Source organism: Bombina bombina, chromosome 1, assembly GCF_027579735.1.
Source record: "Bombina bombina isolate aBomBom1 chromosome 1, aBomBom1.pri, whole genome shotgun sequence".
Classification (NCBI taxonomy): domain Eukaryota; kingdom Metazoa; phylum Chordata; class Amphibia; order Anura; family Bombinatoridae; genus Bombina; species Bombina bombina.
The window spans coordinates 1,108,856,596-1,108,882,873 of record NC_069499.1 but is presented as its reverse complement, the minus strand read 5'-3'; the positions used below and the strand labels follow the sequence as shown (position 1 = coordinate 1,108,882,873).

The 26,278-nt window shown below is 42.1% G+C and overlaps 1 protein-coding gene across 1 annotated transcript in view; it reads left to right on the top strand.

Annotated features, from left to right (window-relative positions):
• Positions 1-26,278, top strand: part of TBKBP1 (TBK1 binding protein 1) — a 694,444-nt gene that overhangs the window by 656,529 nt on the left and 11,637 nt on the right. The window contains exon 8 of the mRNA XM_053697656.1: positions 21,833-22,458. Coding sequence (XP_053553631.1) covers positions 21,833-22,458 — 626 coding nt within the window. The remainder of the gene's footprint in view (positions 1-21,832; positions 22,459-26,278) is intronic.

Genomic DNA, 26,278 nt, shown 5'->3' with positions numbered 1-26,278 from the left:
TCTGTATCTCTCTCTCTCTCCCCTCTGTCTCTCTCTCTCTCTCTCCCCTCTGTCTCTCTCTCTCTCCCCTCTGTTTCTCTGTCTCTCTCTCTCTTCCCTCTGTCTCTCTCTCTCTCTCCCCTCTGTCTCTCTCTCTCTCCCCTCTGTCTCTCTCTCTCCCCTCTGTCTCTCTCTCTCTCTCTCTCCTCTCTCTCTCTCCTCTGTCTCTCTCTCTCCCCTCTGTCTCTCTCTCTCCCCTCTGTCTCTCTCTCTCCCCTCTGTCTCTCTCCCCTCTGTCTCTCTCCCCTCTGTCTCTCTCCCCTCTGTCTCTCTCTCTCTCTCTCCCCTCTGTCTCTCTCTCTCTCTCTCCCCTCTGTCTCTCTCTCTCTCCCCTCTGTCTCTCTCTCTCTCCTCTCTGTCTCTCTCTCTCTCTCCCCTCTGTCTCTCTCTCTCTCCCCCCTCTGTCTCTCTCTCTCTCTCCCCTCTGTCTCTATCTCTCTCTCCCCTCTATCTCTCTCTCCCCTCTGTCTCTCTCTCCCCTCTGTCTCTCTCCCCTCTGTCTGTCTCTCTCTCTCCCCTCTGTCTGTCTCTCTCTCTCCCCTCTGTCTCTCTCTCTCTCTCTCTCCCCTCTGTCTCTCTCTCTCTCTCTCTCCCCTCTGTCTCTCTCTCTCTCTCCCCTCTGTCTCTCTCTCTCTCTCCCCTCTGTCTCTCTCTCTCTCTCTCTCCCCTCTGTCTCTCTCTCTCTCTCTCTCCCCTCTGTCTCTCTCTCTCTCTCCCCTCTGTCTCTCTCTCTCCCCTCTGTCATCTCTCTCCCCTATGTCTGTGTCTCTCTCTCCCCTCTGTCTGTGTCTCTCTCCCCCCCTCTGTCTGTCTGTCTCTCTCTCTCTCTCTCTCTCTTCCCCTCCCCCTCTGTCTCTCCCTTTCTCCCTCCCCCTCTGTCTCTCCCTTTCTCCCATCCCCTCTGTCTCTCCCTTTCTCCCCTCTGTGTCTCTCTTTCTCTCTCCCCCTCTGTCTCTCTCTCTCTCTCTTTTTCTGTCTCTCTCTCTCCTTCTCTCTCTCCCTGTCTCTCCCACCCCCTCTGTCTCTCTCCTTACGTGTCTCATTCTCCCCCCTGGTCTCTTTCTCTGTCTCTCTACCCTCTGTCTCTCTCCCCCTCTGTCTCTCTCTCTCTCTCTCTCCCCCTCTGTCTCTCTCTCTCCCTGTCTCTCCCACCCCCTCTGTCCAATTTACATCTAATATCTAATTTCCTTCATTCTTTAGATATCCTTTGTTGAAAATCATATCTAAATATGCTCAGTAGCTGCTGATTGGTGGCTGCACAATAGATACCTCATGTGATTGGCTCACCCATGTACATTGCTATTTCTTCAACAAAGGATATCTAAAGAATGAAGGCATATCCTAGCCAGTGCCTCACCTGCCTCTGACCTCATTGCACGTCACTGTAACATACGTAGTTAACAGATTGATAGGTGGTTATTACACCTATGGGTGGCATACATATAGAACTATAGAATCTGCAGCCTAAATGGCTGGTACCTATTACCAATTATTACCGTTCTAAGTGTTACTAGAATTAGCAAATATTACCGTGGTTAGCGTTACCAGATCTGCAATTAGATACTACAGAAACTGCAACTAAAGTGTCTGATACCTATTACCAATTATTACCGTGGTTAACTTTGCGAGAGCTATAGCTCTATAATACCTATTACTAATTATTTCCGTTTAATGCTACCAGAGCTACCAAATATTACCGTAGTTAGCGTTACCAGAGTAACAATTAAATATTACAGACTCTGCAGCCAAAGTGGCTGATACCTATTACCTATTATTACCGTTGTTAGAATTATAGCTCTAGGATAAAGCTAAGACTATCTAAAGGGATATAGGTTGCTCAAATATATGTGTTGCATATATACAAAACTGTTAAATTCACAGCAAAAGCGGCTGGAATGATTTACCAATTATTAACATATTTATCGCTACCCAAGTTACAGCTTTCTAAATGAGGCTTAAAGTAAAAGTAAATTCTAGCGTTTTACAAACACTAGGATTTACTATTGAAACAAATAAAGGGGGCTTTCATTCATGAAGTATAAGATACTTCATGTAGAAAGCTCCTTTATTTAATTTAATCAATCGCCGCTCTTAGCTCCTACAGCAATGCACGGCTAAAAAATTGTTGGCTAAGAGGTGACATTTTCACCTCTTAGCCAATAGCCATGCGGTAAATCCAGCTCTCATGGGCTATTGGCTAAGAGTTAAAAGCGTCACCTCTTAGCCAAATTGTTTTTTAGCCGTGGGCTGCTGTAGGAGCTAAGAGCGGCGATCGATTGAATCAAATAAAGGAGCTTTCTACATGAAGTATCTTATACTTCATGAATGAAAGTGCCCTCTATTTGTTTCAATAGTAAATCCTAGCGTTTGTAAAACGCTAGGATTTACTTTCACTTTAAGCTATATTGTGACGCACACAAAAACCGGAACCGCATGAGGTTAACTGCGGTAATGAGACTACACAGACAGAGAGTCTTAGCTTTATCCTAGAGCTATAGTTCTATATGTATGCCACCCATAGGTGTAATAACCACCTATCAATGTTAAGTACGTATTTTAATACAGTTCAATTTTTGCTTACAGAATTGTTATTTTGGGAGCTTATTATTAAGACAATTAAAGGTAATAGTGCCAGCCTCTTTCACTCATCAGCTCTATATTTACATCATCTATATGTGAAGTTGTGAACACAGTTCTACTCAGAGAATTGGTATTCTGGGAGCTTATAATTACCGAAATAAAGGTATCAGTACCAGTTTCTCTCACCTAATAGCTCTATATTTGTGCCACCTATATGTGAACTATCACAGCATCGCCACACAGCTTCGCTTAATTTAATGAGTTGGATTACAGGTAGCTTTTATAAAGGTAATAAACGGTAATAGGTATCAGCCACTGGCTGCTGATTCAATAGCTTATATTTTCGCTACCTTCAAGGAAATTACTTCTCGTATATCTGTTGATTTGATCTTGTTGTGTCAACCGGATTGGGACTTAATAGTATAACCACACACACTCAGGGAACAGTCATCCTTATATGTTTTTTAGTTGTTTTTAAATGTCTGTGTATTCACCCCTTTTATATATATTACAAGTAAAAGTTAAGTTTTAATTTTCAATTTGGTCAACCCCATCTTCTCTGTTAGTTATGGTATAACTAACCACCCACTAATAGTATGTAAAGTGTGCCCTAATAGTACTACTTTTCTCTTCTCTCTTTTGTAAGTACTCTGTACCTAAGCACTAGGCACTGCCCTCTTATATGTATATATTACTTTAGGAGCGATCTGGGTGTTTTGGTTACCCTTATCTCTGATTTAAGTATCAGGGAAACCTTTTTGTTTAAACTAAATATCAGACATTTTTAAGAGATATATATTTTAGCAGTTTACACATTCTCACTACCTACATGAACCAAGTGTGCACTGTGAGTTGAACACTGAATGACCACAAAAATTAGGGGAGTAGACAAAGCAGAAGACTAAAGCAAAGGTCCCTGTTCCCTTAAAGGGACAGTAATACTCTAACATTTTCTCCCATATAGTGCCAGATTACAAGTGGAGCGTTATTTAACGCTCCTGTTTGAGCGCTAACTGTGCTGGAAGTAAGCTTTTTGTACAAGCCGGGTTGTGCTTGTATTATGAGTTGAAAGTAAACTGTTTTTCGCTTGTGCGCTAACCCGACGAGCGCAAAAAGCAACACCCGATAAACCTATTCCCCCCAAAGAAGTAAATGGAGCAAAAAAAGTAGGAAAAAATTACCCAACTCGCAAACCCGAACCTCTATTCTCAAGTGCGCTAACTCGACATTAAAATATGAATATTTCACATTCCAATGTTCTTCACATGGAAGAATATGTTATATATATATATATAGATATATAAAATGTTTTTTTAAAAAATATATTTCTTTCATATAGGTGGCGAGAGTCCACGACCTGTTACATATGGGATATGCATTCTTACCAGGAGGAGGCAAAGTTTCCCAAACCTCAAAAGCCTATAAAAAACCCTCCACCTCACTCATACCTTAGTTTTTACTTTGCCTCGGTTGGAGGTGGTTGAAGTAAGATGATGTGCTTGATTTCTTCAGTGAAAGGCACTTCAGAGCATATTGAAGCCCAGTTCCCCCCAGAGTACAGTGCTTGTCAGAGGGATGTGAAGAGAGTACTGCCTTATGATACAATGTTTTCACTTCATGGGAAATCCTCCATAGGCTCTCTGTAAATTTGGTCGCAGGTGCTTGTCTTCTGCCTCCCTTTACAGATCAACATTATACTCCTATTCCTATACCTCTGCTGATATGTTTCAGTACTGGTTTGGCTGTCTGCTACTAAGTGGAAGAGTGTCTATGGGTAAGTATATTTTGTATTTTTTAAATATACATATAAAGTTAAACTTTTAAACATCTTAAAAGTGCCCATAAACATAGCTGTGAGTGTCTATGTTCATGTATGGCCCTGGGACAGATACTTAGTATTCCCCTTGCGCCATATTACACGTGTCAAAATTGACACATAATATAACCGACCTTTGGCAATTAAAAAAATGAGTTTCTATTGCCATTACGGAGGCCCTGGCTGCACTTCCTCCTTCTACTAAGCAAAAAAGGTCAGTTCAAATTTTACCTTCTACCATTAATATAAGTCCTGACAAAATACTGAAGTATCTCCGAACGATGAGGATTCCTCTAACAGTGAGCCTCCCTCATTGGACGTAGAACCTGATAATTCATCCTTTCCTTCCTAAGATAGGGAGAGTCCACGGCTTCATTCCTTACTTTTGGGAAATACAACACCTGGCCATCAGGAGGAGGCAAAGACACACCAACCCAAAGGCTTAAATATCCCTCCCTCTTCCTCATTACCCCAGTCATTCTTTGCATTTCGTCAAGTTAGGAGGGGGGCAGAGAAGTGTCAGAAGATTTAGAGAGTCCTGAAAAAGGGGAATCTGCATTTCGAGATAGGACTGGAGTTTTAAGTAGTCATGTCAACCTCTCAGTGAGAGTCTGGAGATGCGGGGGAAAGTTTTTCTGCGAAACCATCCAGACTACTGCTAACAGCTCCTAAGCACTCAGTGTTGACGAGTTTCACTGCCTGCTTTCTCTCACTCAAGTCCATGTCAGGAGCGCTGCTATAAGACTGTCACACTTGAGAGGCTGTGTTCTGTTCCACAGCATGTATCCTGGAGGTAAGATCATTTAATTATTTACACATAAAACGCTATAACAGGGTTACAGTGTGGCTCCTTTATACCTTGATAGGATCCAGGGTTAATATCCTCTGAATGGGGTTTATTGAACAGTTGGGGTTAATTAATCAGTGTATTAATTATTTACATGCTGCTTTTATGTGATTTTTTTTTCCTGGGCTGATAGACTGTGTGTTTTTGGCTGGAACAAACAGGTTTCACTTTAATTTTTGAAAGTGTTGCACAACTCCTATTACTTGCTGTACTTAATAACAAGGGAAGTAGTGTCTTGCACTCCATGTGACCGGGGTGTGGTCTATGTTAATTTCCTCCATTCCGGCTGAGACTTCAACCTGAGGAGAGCGTTTCTTCTGTTAACTGTCTGGGTCTAGGAGGTGTGGTGAGTGCCCCAGCCATTGGGAGTATAAATAAAAAATAAAGTTTTTATTTGTGTCCTTCTTCTGTGGGTACAACCTGAGCTATGGAGGACTCTGACATGTTAGAAGGTACTTCTTCTGTACTAAATCATACCTGTTTATATTGTGAGGAGGCCGTTGTTTCAACCCCCCCCCCCCCCACTCAATTATGTTCCACATGCCTTAACACCGTTATAAAGTCTAAGAAGGGAGACAATCCTGCTAAGGCTATTAGTGCCTCTAAATCGTTCTACCTCTCAGGACTCAGTGTCCCGTGAGATTACTACCCTTGCTACATTATCCACTCCACATGCAGTTCCCCGTAGCACATCTAATCCTCCATCAGGGAAGGGGCCTTCTTCCTGTGGACTTTGCAGCGCAGTTACAAACGGCGGTGTCTGCGGCCCTCAGTACATTACCTCGCTCTAACGCAAGAGAAAGGTTAAACATAGCTCTCCTGACCCGGAGTCATCTAAATATTTATCATATTTAGCTATTCTGTCCCAGTTATCCGATGATGAGTTAATCCCTGTAGCTTCAGAGGGTGAACTTTCTGGGTCGGAGTCCTTAGCGTCTAAGCCTCTGCTGGGATGATTTAAAATTGAGCACTTGCGTTTTTTATTAAAGAAGGTTCTGTCTACGTTAGACGTTCCAGAGGCCGCGCTGCCTGAAGAACCTTTGATGCCTAAATTAGACAGAGTTTATGAAGCCAGGAAAGTTCCTTTTGACTTTTCCTGTGCCGGTTAAGATGGCATACATTATTAAGAACGAATAGGAAAGAATTGGTTCTTCCTTTTCCCCTTGTCTACTTTTAAAAAGTTGTTCCCGGTCCCAGACTCTCAACTGGATTTGTGTGGCTCCATTCCTAAGGTAATTGGAGCTTGCTAAACATACTACTATACCTCTTGGGGATAGTTCTTCGTTCAGAGAGCCGATGGATAAGAAAATGGAAACCTTTCTGAGAAAGATTTTTTAACATACGAGATTTTTGTTTCAATCTGCGGCCGCAATTGCCGCGGTTGCTGGAGCGTCTATCTACTGGTGCGACTCTTTGTCGGAACTCAGTGAGGTGGAGTCTGCCCTCGAGGATATTCAAGACAGAATCAAAGCTCTGAGAATTGCTAATTATTTATCTGTGATGCGAACATTCGAATTATTCGCCTAAATGCAAAGGCCTCTGGCTTTGCGGTCCCTAGCCCGCCGGGCACTCTGGTTGAAGTCTTGGTCTGCGTATATGACTTCTAAGTCCAGACTCCTTTCTCTTCCCTTCAAGGGAAAGATTTTATTTGGTCCAGGCCTGGACTCCATTATTTCTACAGTTACCGGAGGCAAGGGTGCCTTCCTACCACAACATAAGAAGAACAAGTCTAAGGGACGACAATCTTCTCATTTTCATTCTGACAAATCCCAACAAGAGTACTTGGAAACCGGCTCAGTCCTGGAATAAATCCAAGCAGAATAAGAAGTCCGCCGAAAACAAATCTGCATGAAGGGGTGATCCCCGTTCCGGGATCGGATCTTGTAGGGGCAGACTGTCTCTTTTTCTTTTACAAAGATATGACGAGTCCACGGATTTCATACTTACTTGTGGGATATTAACCTCCTGCTAACAGGAAGTGGCAAAGAGCACCACCACAGAGCTGTATATATAGCCCCTCCACCCCCAGTCATTCTCTTTGCCTGTGTTATACTAGGAAGAGGTAAAGTGAGGTGCTAGTTTTATTTTCTTCAATCAAGACGTTTTTTATTTTAAATGGTACCGGTGAGTACTATTTTACTCAGGGGGTTATGGAAGAAGATTTCTGACCTGAGGTTGATGATCTTAGCAGTTGTAACTAAGATCCACGCTGGTTCCCACAAGACTTCTGAAGGTAACACATGAGACATCTTCAGTGTGGAGACCGGTTTCATGCTACAAGCAGCATTAAGGTATGTGCAGCCTTTTATTTCTGAAGAGACTTGATATATCAGAACTGGCTAGCATTTATTTCCCTATATGGGAATGGGGTAAGCAGTAGACCTGTTTCACAGAAGGGTGTTACTGGAGTCCCTTGTTGTTATTTTTTATTTCTGACATAAGGGCATGATATGACACTCTGGGAGAGGCATAAGGACTTTTAATCAATAAACGATTGAGTTATGTTTTATTATATGTCCAGCATGACTTGCTGGGATGTGTTTGGGGTGTGTTTTGTGTTCCACTTAGCTGTATGATAAACCGCTTCCCATGCGGTTGTGTTTGGGCCTACTCCAACTTCGGCCATAAGGGGCGGGGCTTGTCTTCGTGTGCTCAGATGACAGAGGAGCAGCAAGCAGTAACTCCGGTTGCTCCTGGACAGTAGTTTCTGGCTTGGAGTGTTGGCTATTCATTCCGAAGTACCCTGGGGGCAGGTAGGCGCCACAGCAGTGCTGTGGCGAGGTGCAGAGGGTGTTTTTGTGGTAAACTGATATATTTTTCACTTTAGAGCCTTATTTTTCACCTTTCTTATAGGGTGCAATAATTTTTGGATATACCAATTAGTTTTAGTGAAGTTTGGTAGCAAATTAATGTTATTTAAGCAGTTTTGGAAAAATTGTTCACTTTTTCTTTCTTAAAGGCGCAGTACACATTTTTCAAAGTTTTATTTAAAACAATAAATAAAGTGTTTAAACGACTTTTGTGGCTATTATTAGTCTGTTCAACATGTCTGACATTGAGGATTCTCATTGTTCTATGTGTTTAGAAGCTATTGTGGAACCCCCTCTTACATTGTGTACCTCTTGTACTGAAAGGGCCTTACATTGTAAAGACTATATTTTAGGTCAAGATAGTGTGCCTAAGGATGATTCTCAGTCTGAAGAGAATCAGGTTATGCCATCCAATTCTCCCCAAGTGTCCACAACCTTTAACGCCCACACAAGCGACGTCAAGTACCTCTAGTGCGTCTAATTCCTTTACTCTGCAGGAGATGGCTGCAGTTATGTCAACTACCCTTACAGAGGTATTGTCTAAATTACCAGTGTTGCAGGGGTAAACGCAGTAGGTCAGGTATTAAAGTAAATACTGAATCCTCTGATACTTTATTAGCTATTTCCGATGTACCCTCACAGTATTCTTAGTTGGGGGTCAGGGAATTGCTGTCTGAGGGAGAAATTTCAGACTCAGGGAATGTGTTACCTCAGACAGATTCGGACGTTATGTCCTTTAAATTTAAGCTTGAACACCTCCGTCTGTTGCTTCGGGAGGTCTTAGCGACTTTGGATGATTGTGATCCTATTATGATACCACCAGAGAAATTGTGTAAGATGGACAAATATTTAGAAGTGCCTACTTATACTGATGTTTTTTCCGGTTCCTAAAAGAATTTAGGAAATTATTAAGAAGGAATGGGATAGACCAGGTATACCATTTTCTCCCCCTCCTACTTTTAAGAAAATGTTTCCCATATCGGACACCATTCTGGACTTGTGGCAAACGGTCCCTAAGGTGGAGGGAGCTATATCTACCCTGGCTAAGCGTACAACTATACCCATTGAGGACAGTTGTGCTTTCAAAGACCCTATGGATAAAAAATTAGAGGGTCTCCTAAAGAAATTGTTTATTAATCAGGGTTTTCTTTTACAACCTACTGCTTGCATTGTTCCAGTAACTACTGCAGCAGCTTTTTGGTTTGAAGCTCTGGAAGAGTCCCTGAAGGTTGAGACTCCGTTAGATGACATTTTGGATAGAATTAAGGCTCTCAAGTTAGCTAATTCTTTTATTACTGATGCTGCTTTTCAAATTGCTAAATTAGTGGCGAAAAATGCAGGATTTGCTATTTTAGCGCGTAGAGCATTGTGGCTCAAATCTTGGTCTGCTGATGTGTCATCTAAACATAAGCTTTTAGCTATTCCCTTTAAAGGTAAGACCCTTTTCGGGCCAGAATTGAAGGAAATCATTTCTGACATTACAGGAGGTAAAGGCCATGCCCTACCTCAGGATAAGTCTGTTAAGATGAGGGGTAAACAGAATAATTTTCGTTCCTTTCTGAATTTTAAGGGAGGACCGTCTACTTCCTCTTCCTCCACAAAGCAGGAAGGGAATTTTACCCAATCTAAGTCAGTCTGGAGACCCAACCAAAATTGGAATAAAGATAAACAATCTAAGAAGCCCGCTGCTGCTGCTACTAAGATGGCATGAAGGGGTGGCCCCCGATCCGGGACTGGATCTAGTAGGGGGCAGACTTTCTTTCTTTGCCCAGGCTTGGGCAAGAGATGTTCAGGACCCCTGGGCACTAGAAATAGTGACCCATGGTTATCAGTTGGATTTCAAGGATTTTCTCCCAAGAGGGAGATTATCTGCAGACCAGATAAAGAGAGGCATTATTACGCTGTGTAAAAGACCTTGTTACCATGGGAGTAATTTGTCCAGTTCCAAAATCAGAACAAGGACAGGGGTTTTACTCAAATCTATTTGTGGTTCCCAAAAAAGAGGGCACTTTCAGAACCCATCTTAGACCTCAAGTGTCTAAACAATTTTCTCAGAGTCCCATCGTTCAAGATGGAGACTATACGAACAATTTTACCAATGATCCAGGAGGGTCAATATATGACTACCGTGGACTTGGAGGATGCTTACCTTCATATTCCTATCCACAAGGATCATCATCAGTTTCTAAGGTTTGCCTTCCTGGACAAACATTATCAGTTTGTGGCTCTTCCCTTCGGGTTGGCCACAGCACCCAGAGTCTTCACAAAGGTTCTAGGGTCTCTTTTGGAGGTTCTCAGACCGCGAGGCATAGCAGTGGCGCCTTATCTGGACGATATTCTAATTCAGGCGTCAACTTATCAACTGACAAAATCTCACACGGACATAGTGTTGTCTTTCCTGAGAACTCACGGTTGTAAGGTGAACATAGAGAAGAGTTCACTTGTTCCACAGACAAGGGGAACTCTGATAGACTCGGTAGCCATGAAAATATTTCTGACAGAAGTCAGAAAATCAAAGATTCTAAATAATTGCCAAGCACTTCAGTCCATTCCTCGGCTATCAGTGGCTCAGTGTATGGAGGTAATTGGATTAATGGTAGCGGCAATGGACATCGTTCCGTTTGCTCGCTTTCATCTCAGACCACTGCAACTGTGCATGCTCGGACAGTGGAATGGGGATTATGCGGATTTATCTCCTCAGATAAATCTGGATCAAGAGACCAAAAACTCTCTTCTTTGGTCGTTGTCGCCGGATCATCTGTCCCAGGGGACTTGTTTCCGCAGACCCTCGTGGGTGATAGTGACAACGGATGCCAGCCTTCTGGGCTGGGGTGCAGTTTGGAACTCCCTGAAGGCTCAGGGTGTTTGGAGTCTCTACTTCCAATCAATATTCTGGAACTGAGAGCAATATTCAATGCGCTTCAGGCGTGGCCTCAGTTGGTTTTGGCCAAATTCATCAGATTCCAGTCGGACAACATCACGACTGTGGCATATATCAATCATCAGGGGGGAACAAGGAGTTCCTTAGCGATGATAGAAGTGTCCAAGATAATCCGTTGGGCGGAGGCCCACTCTTGTCATCTGTCAGCGATCTACATCCCAGGAGTAGAGAACTGGGAAGCGGATTTTCTAAGTCAACAGACTTTTCACCCGGGGGAGTGGGAACTTCACCCGGAGGTATTTGCCTCATTGATTCTCAGATGGGGCAGACCGGAATTGGATCTGATGGCATCTCGACAGAATGCCAAGCTTCCAAGATACAGATCCCGGTCAAGGGATCCTCAGGCCGAACTGATAGATGCCTTGGCAGTGCCTTGGTTGTTCAGCCTAGCTTATGTGTTTCCACCGTTTTCTCTCCTCCCATGCGTGATTGCTCGAATCAAGCAGGAGAGAGCTTCTGTGATCCTGATAGCACCTGCGTGGCCACGCAGGACTTGGTTTACGGATCTAGTGGACATGTCCTCTCTGCCACCATGGAAACTTCCATTGAGACAGGACCTTCTCATTCAAGGTCCTTTCCAACATCCAAATCTAATTTCTCTGCAGCTGACTGCGTGGAGCTTGAAGCTTGATTTTATCGAAGCGAGGATTCTCTGATTCGGTCATCAATACTTTGATACAGGCTAGAAAGCCTGTCATTAGAAAATCTATCATAAGATATGTAAAATACGTAAATATCTTTATTGGTGTGAATCCAAGGGTTACTCATGGAGTAAAGTTAGGATTCCTAGGATTCTGTCTTTTCTCCAAGAAGGATTGGAGAAAGAGTTATCAGCAAGTTCCTTAAAGGGACGAATTTCAGCTTTGTCAATTCTGTTTCACAAACGTTTGGCAAATGTGCCAGATGTTCAGTCTTTTGGTCAGGCTCTATCTAGAATTAAATAGATAGTAGTAGTAGATGGCGCTGGTCTATTGAGTGATTTTCTCTAGGAAGTGAAGAGAAAAAATGCTTGATGCATATATTGAAGCCAATTAATATGGGTGCAGTATACTCACTCCATAAGATGAATCTTTACAGCTGAAAGGGAACGTAGCGTCAGATGGCAAGAGTCCACATGTTCCTGGAGTCAAATACTGAATTTTCAGGTTTATCCAAAAGTGGACTATAAATGAATAGAGACCCAAATGACAAAAGTATCCAGTGTATAATTGAAAAAATGTAGTAACTTACTCCATAAATAAGGAGATTCCAGCTCAGCACAGCAAAACAAGATCTTGACAATCTTTCAACAAAGGATAAAAGGTTTTATTTGCTCGAGCAATTTTGTCCCTTTAAGGAACTTGCTGATAATTTGTCCCTTTAAGGAACTTGCTGATAACTCTTTCTCCAATCCTTCTTGGAGAAAAGACAGAATCCTAGGAATCCTAACTTTACTCCATGAGTAACCCTTGGATTCACACCAATAAAGATATTTACGTCATATCTTATGATAGATTTTTCTAATGACAGGCTTTCTAGCCTGTATCAAAGTATTGATGACTGAATCAGAGAATCCTCGCTTCGATAAAATCAAGCTTCAAGCTCCACGCAGTCAGCTGCAGAGAAATTAGATTTGGATGTTGGAAAGGACCTTGAATGAGAAGGTCCTGTCTCAATGGAAGTTTCCATGGTGGCAGAGAGGACATGTCCACTAGATCCGTAAACCAAGTCCTGCGTGGCCACGCAGGTGCTATCAGGATCACAGAAGCTCTCTCCTGCTTGATTCGAGCAATCACGCATGGGAGGAGAGAAAACGGTGGAAACACATAAGCTAGGCTGAACAACCAAGGCACTGCCAAGGCATCTATCAGTTCGGCCTGAGGATCCCTTGACCGGGATCTGTATCTTGGAAGCTTGGCATTCTGTCGAGATGCCATCAGATCCAATTCCGGTCTGCCCCATCCTATCCTTTGTTGAAAGATTGTCAAGATCTTGTTTTGCTGTGCTGAGCTGGAATCTCCTTATTTATGGAGTAAGTTACTACATTTTTTCAATTATACACTAGATACTTTTGTCATTTGGGTCTCTATTCATTTATAGTCCACTTTTGGATAAACCTGAAAATTCAGTATTTGACTCCAAGAACCTGTGGACTCTTGCCATCTGACGCTACGTTCCCTTTCAGCTGTAAAGATTCATCTTATGGAGTGAGTATACTGCACCCATATTAATTGGCTTCAATATATGCATCAAGCCTTTTTTCTCTTCACTTACTTGAGAAAATCACTCAATAGACCAGCGCCATCTACTACTACTATCTATCTATACACAGTCACAAGGGAGAGACTGCAAGAAGGCTGCGGTTTGACCTAAAGGAGAGTATCAGTTCTTAGTTCATTTGTACAGAATATTGTGTTTTTTTCCATCTTGCACCTCTGTATATTGTTTTCCTTTTTCTATCTAGAATTAAGCCTGTATTTAGACCCATTACTCCTCCCTGGAGTTTGAATTTAGTTCTTCGAGTTCTTCAAGAGGTTCCGTTTGAACCCATGCATTTAGTTGCTATTTCTTCTGCTCAAAGAGTTTCTGAGCTTTCAGCGCTACAGTGTGATTCTCCTTATCTCATTTTTCATTCTGATAAGGTGGTGTTACGTACCAAACCTGGATTCCTTCCGAAGGTTGTTTCAAATAAGAATATTAATCAGGAAATTGTTGTTCCTTCCTTGTGTCCTAACTTTTTTTCTAAGAAGGAGCGTATGTTGCATAATTTGGATGTGGTCCATGCCTTAAAGTTTTACTTACAGGCAACTAAGGATTTCCGTCAATCATCTTCATTATTCATTGTTTATTCTGGAAAGCGTAGGGGTCAGAAAGCTATGGCTACCTCTTTCTTTTTGGCTGAGAAGTATCATCTACCTGGCATATGAGACTGATGGACAGCAGCCTCCTGAAAGAATTACGGCTCATTCTACTAGGGCTGTGGCTTCCACATGGGCCTTTAAAAATGATGCATCTGTTGAACAGATTTGTAAGGCTGCGACTTGGTCATCCCTTCACACTTTTTCCAAATTTTCCAAATTTGATACTTTTGCTTCTTCTGAGGCTATTTTTGGGAGAAAGGTTCTTCAAGCAGTGGTGCCTTCTGTTTAGGTTCCTGTCTTGTCCCTCCCTTTCATCCGTGTCCTTTTGCTTTGGTATTGGTTTCCCACAAGTAAGGATGAAATCCGTGGACTCGTCATATCTTTGTAAAAGAAAAGTAAATTTATGCTTACCTGATAAATTACTTTCTTTTACGATATGACGAGTCCACGACCCACCCTGTTCTTTTTAAGACAGTTTTTCTTAATATTTTTTGTAAACTTCAGTCACCTCTGCACCTTTTAGCCTTTCCTTTTCTCTTCCTATACCTTCAGCTGAATGACTGAGGGTGGAGGGGAAGGGAGGGGCTTTATATACAGCTCTGCTGTGGTGCTCTTTGCCACTTCCTGTTAGCAGGAGGTTAATATCCCACAAGTAAGGATGACATCCGTGGACTCGTCATATCGTAAAAGAAATTAATTTATCAGGTAAGCATAAATTTACTTGCCTGGTTCAAGGACGTACAGGATCCGTGGGTCCTGGAGTTGGTATCTCAGGGATACAAGATAGGCTTCAAATCTCATCCGCCAAGGGGCAGATTCCTTCTCTCAAATCTGTCTACCAGACCAGAAAAGAGGGATGCCTATCTACTGTTCATTTGGTATCTATCCTCCTTAGGAGTTGTTGTCCCGGTGCCTATCGAAGAAAGAGGTTTGGGGTTTTAGTCAAACCTTTTCGTGGTCCCAAAGAAGGAGGGAACTTTCCACCCAATTCTGGACCAAAAGTGTTTAAACAAATTTCTCAGTGTCCCTTCCTTCAAGATGGAGACGATAAGGTCCATCCTTCATTTAATTTAGAAAGGCCAGTTTATGACCACTATAGATCTGAAGGACGCTTACCTTCATGTTCCAATCCACAAGGATCACTTTCAGTTCCTGAGGTTTGCATTCCTGTACCAGCACTTCCAGTTCATTGCCCTTCCGTTTGGCCTAGCTACTGCTCCAAGAATCTTTACGAAGGCGTTGCCAGAACTCAGGGTATTGCAGGAGCTCTATAGGAAGAATTTTCAGTGTCACTTCTCAGTCTTCTTCGATCACATGGATGGAAGATAAACGTAAAAAAAGAGTTCTCTTATCCCAAGTACCAGAGTGCAATTCCTGTGTACTATAATAGACTCCATATCCATGAGGATATTTCTAACAGACCAGAGACGTTGCAAGCTAACTTCCCCATGTCTTGACCTCCTTGAGTCCCTCTGTGGCTCAGTGTATGGAGGTGATTGGTCTCATGGTTAGGAGGAGTATCCTGCATGGACATCATTCCTTTTGCCAGGTTCCGTCTCAGACCTTTACAACTGTACATGCTGAGGCAGTGGAACGGCGATCATTCAGATCTGTCTCAACAGATTGTATTAGACAGTCGTTCAAGAGAATCGCTCTCTTGGTGGCTCTGTCGAGATCTGTCCCGAGGGACATGCTTCTTAAGACCATCCTGGGAGATTGTGACTATGGACGCAAGCCTATCTGGGTGGGGAGCTGTTTGGGGTGCCAGGAAGGCACAGGGGTTGTGAACTCAGGAGGAGTCCCTCCCTCCCGATCAATATTTTGAACTACGGGCAATCTTCAAGGCCTTGAAGGCTTGGCCAATTCTGGTTTCGTCCCAGTTTATCAGATTCCAATCAGACAATATAACCTCAGGGGGGAACGAGAAATTCCTTGGCGATGAAGGAAGTATCTCAGATTCTGGAGTGGGTGGAGGCCCACAGCTGTTCTCTGTCAGCGATCCACATTCTGGGGGTGGACAACTGGGAGGCAGATTTTCTCAGCAGGCAATCCTTCCATTCAGGGGAATGGTCTCTCCATCCCGAGGTGTTTGCAGAGATATGCAAGTGGAGACGCCGCATCCCGTCTCAATACCAAGCTACCCAGGTATGGGTCGAGGTTGAGGGATTTCCAAGCGGATCTAATAGATGCACTAGCAGTGACGTTAAGGTTCAAACTCATATATCTTTTTCCTCCACTACCGCTTCTTCCTCGAGTGGTGGCCCTCATCAAGCAGGAGCGGGTAATCGGTAATTCTGATTGCTCCATCATAGCAAAGGACGTCGTAGCATCGTTGCTCCATTGTAGCAAAGGACGTGGTTCGCGGATCTAGTAGGGATGTCCTCATCTCCTCCATGGAAGTTACCTTGTCGCAGAGACCTGCTGTTATAAGGTCCATTTGTTCATCAAAATCTAGATTCTCTGACGCTGACTGCATGGAGATTGAACACTTAGTCTTAGCCAGAGGTTTCTCTGAGAGTATCATTGATACTTTTATTCAAGCTTGTAAACCAGTTACTCAGCGTATCTACCACAAAGGGTGGAGGACCTACTTATTCTGGTGTGAAAAGCGTGGTTTTTCCTGGCACAGAGTTAAGGTTGCCAGGATCTTATCTTTTCTCCAGGATGGACTGGAGAAGGGCGTTTCTGCTAGTTCCCTGAGAGGACAGATTTCGGCCCTGTCGGTTTTATTGCACTAGAGACTGGCTGAGCTTCCAGCCAGACATCCAGTCCTTTGTGAAGGCTCTGATTAGGATCAGACCTGTGTTTAGATCTGGGGCTCCTCATTGGAGCCTAAGTCTTGTTCTTCGTGTTTTGCAACAGGCTTGAGCCTCTGCATTCCGTTGACATTAAATTGTTATCTTGGAAGGTTCTCTTTTTATTGGCTATTTCTGAGATCTCTGCTTTGCAATGTGAGTTCCCTTATCTTATTTTTCATGCAGATAAGGCAGTTTTACGTTCTAAATTAGGTTTTCTTCCTAAGGTTGTGTCAGATTGCAACATCAACCAAGAGATTGTGGTTCCTTCCTTGTGTCCTAATCCTCCTTCATCGAAGGAACGTTTACTTCACCATTTGGATGTGGTTCACGCCTTGAAGTTGTATCTTCAGGCTACTAAGGCGTTTAGACAATCTTCCTCTTTCTTTGTTGTCTATTCGTGGAAGTGTAAGGGACAGAAGGCTACTTCGACTACCCCATCTTTTTGGTTAAGGAGTGTCATCCGCTTAGCTTACGAGACAGAGGGACATCATCCTCCTGAGAGGATGACGGCTCATTCAACTAGAGCAATGGCTTCATCTTGGGCCTTTAAGAACGAGGCCTCTATGGATCAGATTTGTAAGGCAGCTACCTGGTCCTCCTTACATACTTTTTCTAATTTTTACAAGTTTGATGTTTTTGCTTCGGCTCTGGTGCCTTCAGAATAGGGTCCTCCTCTTCCTTTTTGTTCTCTCCCGTTATTCATTCAGTGTCCTCTGGAGCTTGGGTATAGTTTTCCCAACAGTAAGGAATGAAGCCGTGGACTCTCCCTATCTTACGAAGAAAAACATTATTTATGCTTACCAGATAAATTTCTTTCCTTTCGGATAGGGAGAGTCCACGGCCCCCACCCGTTTTTTTCTTGTCTAAGGGCGGCCCCCTATTATTTATCTTATTCTTCTTGCACCATTTATACCCTGATATGTCTCCTACTTTTCCTTGTTCCCTCGGTAGAATGACTGGGGTAATGAGGAAGTGGGAGGGATATTTAAGCCTTTGGCTGGGGTGTCTTTGCCTCCTCCTGGTGGCCAGGTGTTGTATTTCCCAACAGTAAGGAATGAAGCCATGGACTCTCCCTATCCGGAAGGAAAGGAATTTATCTGTAAGCATAAATTATGTTTTCTTTCATGGTGGCGAAAGTCCACAAGCACCGACCCGTTTGGAGTTGATTTTTTGTTTAAGCACATATTTTTTCCCTGCTCCTTATTTTGACTTTTACTCCTTCTAAACACCTCACCACTTGGCTATATGTCAAACTAAGGTATGAGTGAGGTGGGAGGGTTTTTATAGGCTTTTGAGTTTTGGGAAACTTTGCCTCCTCCTGGTAGGAATGTATATCCCATACGTAACAGGTTGTGGACTCTCGCCACCATGAAAGAAATTAAGGTTTGTTGTTTAAAATAGATAGATAATCCCTTTATTACCCATTCCCCAGTTTTGCATAACCAACACTGTTATATTAATATACTTTTTCCCTCTGTGATTAACTTGTATCTAAGCATCTTCTGACAGCCCCCTGATCACATGACATTCTATTTATTATCTATTGACTTTCATTTTAGCCAGTTAGGGCAGTGTCTGCCATGGGCGTGATCACAATGTTATCTATATGGCTGACATGAACTAGCTCTCCCCTGTTGTGAAAAGCAAATAAAAAATGTGATGAGAGGCGGCCTTCAAGGGCTTAGGAATTATCATATGAGCCTTCCTAGGTTTCAACTAAGAATACTAAGATAACAAAGCAAAATTGGTGATAAAAGTAAATTGGAAAGTTGTTTAAAATGACATGCCCTATTTGAAACATGAATGTTTTTTTGGACTTGACTGTATCTTTAACAGTACAGTCCAGCCCTGAAATACCAGGCAATCCCTCTCTCACTTACGAGGCTCACATTAGGCTGAAATGTACGTCTGGGGTTTTGCTGTTTCTCTCGTTCAGAAATAGCTGATTTTGACCATCCCCACCTATACCAAACATTTTCTGGTTGTTAAAAAAAAAAACAAGAAGATTTAGATTAAAAAATGCTCCCAGTGGGGGGTTGTGACAGAGCGGTGCTAAAATGTTAATTTTCTCTTAAAGGTAAAGTCAAGTCAAAATTAAACTTTAATGATTTATAATGTACACAATTTTAAACAACTTTCCAATTTACTTCCATTATCTAAATGTGCACAATTTTTTTATAGGCAAACCTTCTGAGGCACCAGCTCCTACTGAGCATGTGCAACATTCGCAGGATATATGTATATGCATTTTGTGATTGGCTGATGGGTGTCACATGATGCATTAAGAAGGAAAATGTAACTAACAGTCGGCTAGATTACAAGTTTTGCGGAACAGCTATACCGCTAAAAAATTGGCCATTGCGCGTGGAATGGCCGGGAACGCATATTACGAGTCGAGGCGGTATAGCTATACCGCAAGCATTTTAGCCTGTAATGCAACGTCCATTCCGCACTCAAAAAAATGACATTTGAGTGTGGGATTTCCATAGCGCCAGTATTACAGGTTGTGCGGTCTGGCTAAAACGCTTGCGTTACAGCCTATACCGACACAATCTATACTGCCATCTGAGAGCAGAAGATATGGATTTCGCTAAACAAAAATGTTTCACAAAACTCATAACTAAACTAAACCTATTAACCCTCTAAACCACCAGCCCCCCACATTGTAACTACTAAACTAAACCTATTAACCCCTAAACTGCTGGGGCCCCCACATCGCAAAACACTAAATTAAACTTAAGCCTTCAAAAAAATATATATATTTTTATAGGGCTATTAGATTAGGTGTAATTGTTTTTATTTTTGATAATTTTGTTTATTAGTTTTTGTAATCTTAGTGTTTTTTATTTTTTGTTATTTAGTGTTTAATATTTTTTTTTATTTTAGATTTTTTTAAACTTTTTAGTAGTGTTTTTTTAATTTGTAATTTATATTTTTTAAGTTTTTTTTTAATTTTATTATAAATAAAGAATTAGTAATGTTAGGTTAATTTATAGTTTAAACTTAGTTTAATTAATTTAAAGTTGGGGGGTGTTAAGTTTAGGGTTAATCGTTTAATTTTGTGTTTTGCGATGTGGGGGGGCTGGCAGTTTAGGGGTTAATAGGTTTATTTAGGTGTCGGCAATTTTGGGGAGCGGCGGTTTAGGGGTTAATAACTTTTAGTGACGGCAATGTCGAGGAGCAGCAGATTATGGGGGTAATAACTTTATTTAGTGGCAGCGATGTCGGGGAGCGGCGGATTAGGGGTTAATAGCTTTATTTAGTGGCAGCGATGTCGGGGAGCGGAGGATTAGGGGTTAATAGCTTTTATTAGTGGCGGCAATGTCGGGGAGTGGTGGATTAGGGGTTAATAGCTTTTATTTAGTGCCGGCGGTGTCGTGGAGCGGCGGAATAGGGGTTAATAACTTGTATTCGTGTTGGGGAGCGGCGGAATAGGGGTTAATAATTATATTTAATGTCGGCGATGTTGGGGAGCCGCGGATTAGGGGTATTTAGACTAGGGGGCTTTATGTTAGGGTGTTAGGTTTAAATTTAACTTTCTTTTCCCCATAGACATCAATGGGGTTCTGTTATGCGATCTCCATTCCACACTTCAGGTGTTAGTTTTTTTTTCTTACACTCTCTCCCCATTGATGTCTTTTATTAGTGGCGGCAATGTCGGGGAGTGGTGGATTAGGGGTTAATAGCTTTTATTTAGTGCCGGCGGTGTCGTGGAGCGGCGGAATAGGGGTTAATAACTTGTATTCGTGTTGGGGAGCGGCGGAATAGGGGTTAATAATTATATTTAATGTCGGCGATGTTGGGGAGCCGCGGATTAGGGGTATTTAGACTAGGGGGCTTTATGTTAGGGTGTTAGGTTTAAATTTAACTTTCTTTTCCCCATAGACATCAATGGGGTTCTGTTATGCGATCTCCATTCCACACTTCAGGTGTTAGTTTTTTTTCTTACACTCTCTCCCCATTGATGTCTATGGGGGAAAGCGTGCACAAGCGAATCAAATCAGCCCTTGGCTTTTGTGCGGTATGGAGTTTAACGCACCATAACGCACAGCACAAGGAGGCTTTTTAGTAACTCGTAATGGCAGCGCTATGGAGAGTGAAATAACGCAATTTTTTTGGTGTTATTTTCGCACCCTGTTTAGCGCAAAATTTGTAATCTTCGTGACTGACAATTGTCAGAAAAAAAATTACTCATTTGAAATTCAAACTAGGTGCTTTTGCATTGTCTCTTTATTATACATGTATTGGCTATGCTAGTCACTGTTTAGTGGTCCTTTAAAGGGACAGTCTACTTAAAAATGTTTATTGTTTAAAAAGATAGATAATCCCTTTATTACCCATTCCCCAGTTTTGCATAACCAACACTGTTATATTAATACACTTTTTACCTCTGTGATTACCTTGTATCTAAGCCTCTGCAGACTGTCCCCTTATCTGAGTGCTATTTACAGACTTGCATTTTAACCAATCAGTGCTGACGCATAAGTAACTCCATGGGAGTGAGCACAATGTTATCTATATGACACACATGGACTAGCGCTGTCTAGCTGTGAAAAAATGTCAAAATGCAATGAGATAAGAGGCAGCCTTCAAAGGTTTTGAAATTAGCATATGAGCCTACTTAGGTTTAGCTTTCAACAAAACATACTAAAAGAACAAAGCAAATTTGATGATAAAAGTAAAATGGAAACGTGTTTAAAATTGCCTGCCCTATCAGAATCATTAAAGTTTAATTTTGAATAGACTGTCCCTTTTGAGTAAGCAGTAATTAAGAAGATAAGGGCGGCTTTGTGTAAATAATTAGACAGATAAGATAATGAGGTATTCTCTCCCTACAAGACCAGCCCATTGTGGGCTAGATTACGAGTAGAGCGGTAATTATCGCTCCCTCTCTCACGCTTACTCTGCTCGACTTTTGCTTTGAATTGAATTACACAAAATTGGATGAAAGGTAACTAATGAACATATAATGCAAACGTTTTTACTATGCATTAGAAATAAAGAAAGTCTTCCATGTCCCTTTAAAGTTAGTTAAATGGCTAATTATTATTATTATTTGTTAAAAATGTTATTCTTTTTGAAAGTCCTTAAAAAATGAAGGTGGTTCATCGTGGGTATATTTAGATTCTTACATTTGTTTTCCCTTTGTTTTCTTTTTCAGGCCAAAGACACTCACCTCCACACCGCCACTCTCCCTGCCCCCTTAGACACTCACCCTCATCTATCCGTCACTCCCCCTCTTCTCAGCGCAGGTCCCCGATTCCACAGTGCCCTTCTCCAATTCTGCAGAGGAGATCTCCTGCTCCTCAATCTCCTGCTCACCAACGCCGCTCCCCTGTGCCCCCTTCTTCCCCCTCTAGACGTTCTCCTATCCACACACCATGTCCTCCTGTAGTGACTGAGCTTTCATATCCCAAGCCCCCAACCCACCAAGTAAAGGCTTCCTTCCAGGCACGTAGAAGTTACTCTGAAATAAGTGAGCCCACTCTTTACACAAGGGCGCCTCGTTCCCTTTGGTTGCCACCAGGAACAAGCACCTTACCCAAGCAGCGTTCCTACATTGAAGGGTACACTGGCAGTCCCCCTGCCAGTTCCTGTTTCCATGACCCTCCCCAGCAGTCTTCAGATGAAGATGAATGGAGTCCCCCATCGCCTCCCAGTCCTGAACCTGGAGCTGTGCGTTGTGCATCATTTTGTGCTGGGTTTCCCATCCCAGATATAGCCAGCAGGAGGATGTCTGCATCATATTCACGCTCCGAGCATGCACAGTCCTGGCCTTCCATCAATGTAAGAGATGGGGTGGGTTAAGTATGCAGCATGGGTCGGGGTGAAAAAGCATTTGAGATTGTGGACAAAAATTAAATAAAAGTTTTGGCTAGCGGTGGAACAGTGGCAGTGCTGAATTAAAGAGATCAATAATAAAAAAAAAAAAAAATAACAGCTGTAATGAAAATGTTTGTCTTAACAAAGTTTTAATCTAAAGTTTATTACCAGGCTAAAGCCTTCATGCATTAATTGTAAAATAATATAGACTTCTAGTGATGCCTGTTAGAATAAACTTTATTAGAACCCACTATAATACTAAATTGACAGTGTACTCAGGTAAGCAGCAGATAAGAGTTAATTGTGCAGGAACACCCTTTAAAATTGTTAAACTGTCTAGTAAAAGCTAATCCTGTTTCAGCAGTATACATTTGCCAGTTTAGAGATTCAGCGGTGGTTTGTATGACTCATATTGAGTTATTGCTGACATGATACACACCACTATCAGCTTCCTAAGCAGGTGCAGCGTTTGAATGAAGGTGTACAGGGCATCATAGCATATGTGCATATTCCACTGAATCAGCAATAACTTTTACTGTATTGCAAAAATGCTTCTAGTGAAAACTGAAATGCATCCATTATGTACTTTTGGTATGATAATACTAAGGGAGGTGCTGTGCTCCCCTACGGGTACTTTGCTGCAGAAATAATGTATGTTAAACTTTTTGTATATGAAATAGATAATGCACCAGTTGTTGTTCCGTTCTGCACAGTTAGCCTAAGTTTCTGATCATCTGACCACCTCTATCTTCCACGGTTTGTCATTTTGTCATATCTTTTCTCTCTCTGTCTTTCTGCTCGTGCCATCACAACCTACTTTCACAACCTGACTTTTTAAAGGGACAGTCTACACCAGAATTATTATTGTTAATCCCTTTAGTACCCATTCCCCAACCAACATGGTTATATTAATATACTTTCTCTTGCAAGGTGTATCCAGTCCACGGATTCATCCATACTTGTGGGATATTCTCCTTCCCTACAGGAAGTGGCAAAGAGAGCACACAGCAGAGCTGTCCATATAGCTCCCCCCTAGCTCCACCCCCCAGTCATTCTCTTTGCCGCGTTAACGCACTAGGTTCTCTCTCAGGGAGGGTAAAGTGAATGTGGTGTTAGAATTGTAGTTTTATATCTTCAATCAAGAGTTTGTTATTTTTAAATGGTACCGGTTTGTACTATTTACTCTCTAGCAGAAAAGTGATGAAGATTTCTGCTGAGAGGAAAATGATTTTAGCATGTTATAACTAAAATCCACTGCTGTTCTCACACAGGACTGAGGAGTACCAGAAAACTTCAGTTGGGGGGAACAGTTTGCAGGCTTGACTGCAATGAGGTATGTTCAGTCATTTATTTCTAGACAAGACTGAGATAATGCTAGAAGACTGACAAGATCCCCATGTGGGGAGGGTAAGCTATGTTCTGAGACTTAGTATAGAATTGAATGCTTACATGACAGGGCTAAATAGGCTGGTTGACACTAATGCAGGGCAATCGATTATTTATTAAGAAATACTCATTGGAGACACCTTTTTAGGCACTTGGAGTGTTTTACTGGGGGTATTATCCACATGGCATAAATTTAGTCACTTAGAAGTGATTTTTGTAGGCCTCACAACTCCGAAGTGGAGTGGGAGGGGCCTAATTTCGCGCCTCAGATGCGCACTTAGAATTGAGAGACTGTTTCATGCTGCTTCACATGGAGGGTCCAGCTGCTGATTAAGGGCCTAGAAGAAGCTTTATTTCCCCAAAACTGATCCCTAAGGGCAGGTAGGGCCACAGTAGTAAGCTGTGGCAAGGTGCTGTAGTTTGTTAACCGGTTGTTGGCTTTAGGCTGCTCCGGTTTGGGCATTAAGGGGTTAATCGTTCTGAAACTTGCTGTGCAATCATATTAAAGCCTTAGGTACATACTGTGAAAATTTCAAAAGGATTGGTGCATTTTTCACTGTTTTGTAAAATTGTGTGCTCTTGTTGGCTTTAGGCTGCTCCGGTTTGGGCATTAAGGGGTTAATCGTTCTGAAACTTGCTGTGCAATCTTATTAAAGCCTTAGGTACATACTGTGAACATTTCAAAAGGATTGGTGCATTTTTCACTGTTCTGTAAAATTGTGTGCCCTTTTTATTTCTTAAAGGTACAGTAACGTTTTTTTTTTCAAATTGTGTTTTTTATTTGATTAAAGTGTTTTCCAAGCTTGCTTGTGTATGCTACTAGTCTGTTAAACATGTCTGACACTAAGGAAAATCCTTGTTCAATGTGTTTAGAAGCCATGGTGGAACCCCCTCTCAGATTGTGTCCCAATTGCACTAATATGTCTATACACTTTAAAGATCATATTGTTGCACTTAAAAATGTGGCCCAAGATGATTCTCAGACTGAAGGTAATGAGGATAGTCCGTCTACCTCTCCCCATGTGTCACAACCAGTTACGCCCACGCAAGCGACGCATAGTGCCAGTTCTTTCCAAACTGCCAGTTTTTCCTACAAAGCTTTGATGTCTGAGGGAGAAATTTCCGATTCAGGAAAGGTTTCTCATTGGGCAGAGTCAGATTCATTAGCATTTAAATTTAAATTGGAACACCTCCGTGTTTTGCTCAGGGAGGTATTAGCTACTCTGGATGATTGTGACCCTATGGTGGTCCCAGAGAAGTTGTGTAAAATGGACAAGTACCTAGAGGTTCCTGTATACACTGATGCATTTCCGATCCCTGAGAGGGTTGCGGATATTGTTACTAGGGATTGGGATAGACCAGGTGTCCCTTTTGGTGCATTTTTCACTGTTTTGTAAAATTGTGTGCTCTTGTTGGCTTTAGGCTGCTCCGATTTGGGCATTAAGGGGTTAATCGTTCTGAAACTTGCTGTGCAATCTTATTAAAGCCTTAGGTACATACTGTGAAAATTTCAAAAGGATTGGTGCATTTTTCACTGTTTTGTAAAATTGTGTGCCCTTTTTATTTCCTAAAGGTACAGTAACGTTTTTTTTTTTTTTCAAATTGTGTTTTTTATTTGATTAAAGTGTTTTCCAAGCTTGCTTGTGTATGCTACTAGTCTGTTAAACATGTCTGACACTAAGGAAAATCCTTGTTCAATGTGTTTAGAAGCCATGGTGGAACCCCCTCTCAGATTGTGTCCCAATTGCACTAATATGTCTATACACTTTAAAGATCATATTGTTGCACTTAAAAATGTGGCCCAAGATGATTCTCAGACTGAAGGTAATGAGGATAGTCCGTCCACCTCTCCCCATGTGTCACAACCAGTTACGCCCGTGCAAGCGACGCTTAGTGCCTCTAGTGCGTCTGCCCCTATTACATTGCAACAACTAGCGACAGTTATGGATAATTCCCTTGCGGCCTTTCTTTCCAAACTGCCAGTTTCTCTTGTTAAGTGTATCCAGTCCACGGATCATCCATTACTTGTGGGATATTCTCCTTCCCAACAGGAAGTTGCAAGAGGATCACCCACAGCAAAGCTGTTATATAGCTCCTCCCCTAACTGCCATATCCAGTCATTCTCTTGCAAGCTCTCAACATAGCTGGAGGTAGTAAAAGGAAAGTGGTAAAATATAGTTCGTTTTTTCTTCAATCAAAAGTTTATTGTTTTTAAATGGTACCGGAGTGTACTATTTTATCTCAGGCAGCATTTAGAAGAAGAATCTGCCTGCGTTTTTCTATGATCTTAGCAGAAGTAACTAAGATCCACTGCTATTCTCACATATGTCTGAGGAGTGAGGTAACTTCAGAGGGAGAATGGCGTGCAGGGTATGTGCAGTTAAGTTTTTCTAGGGAT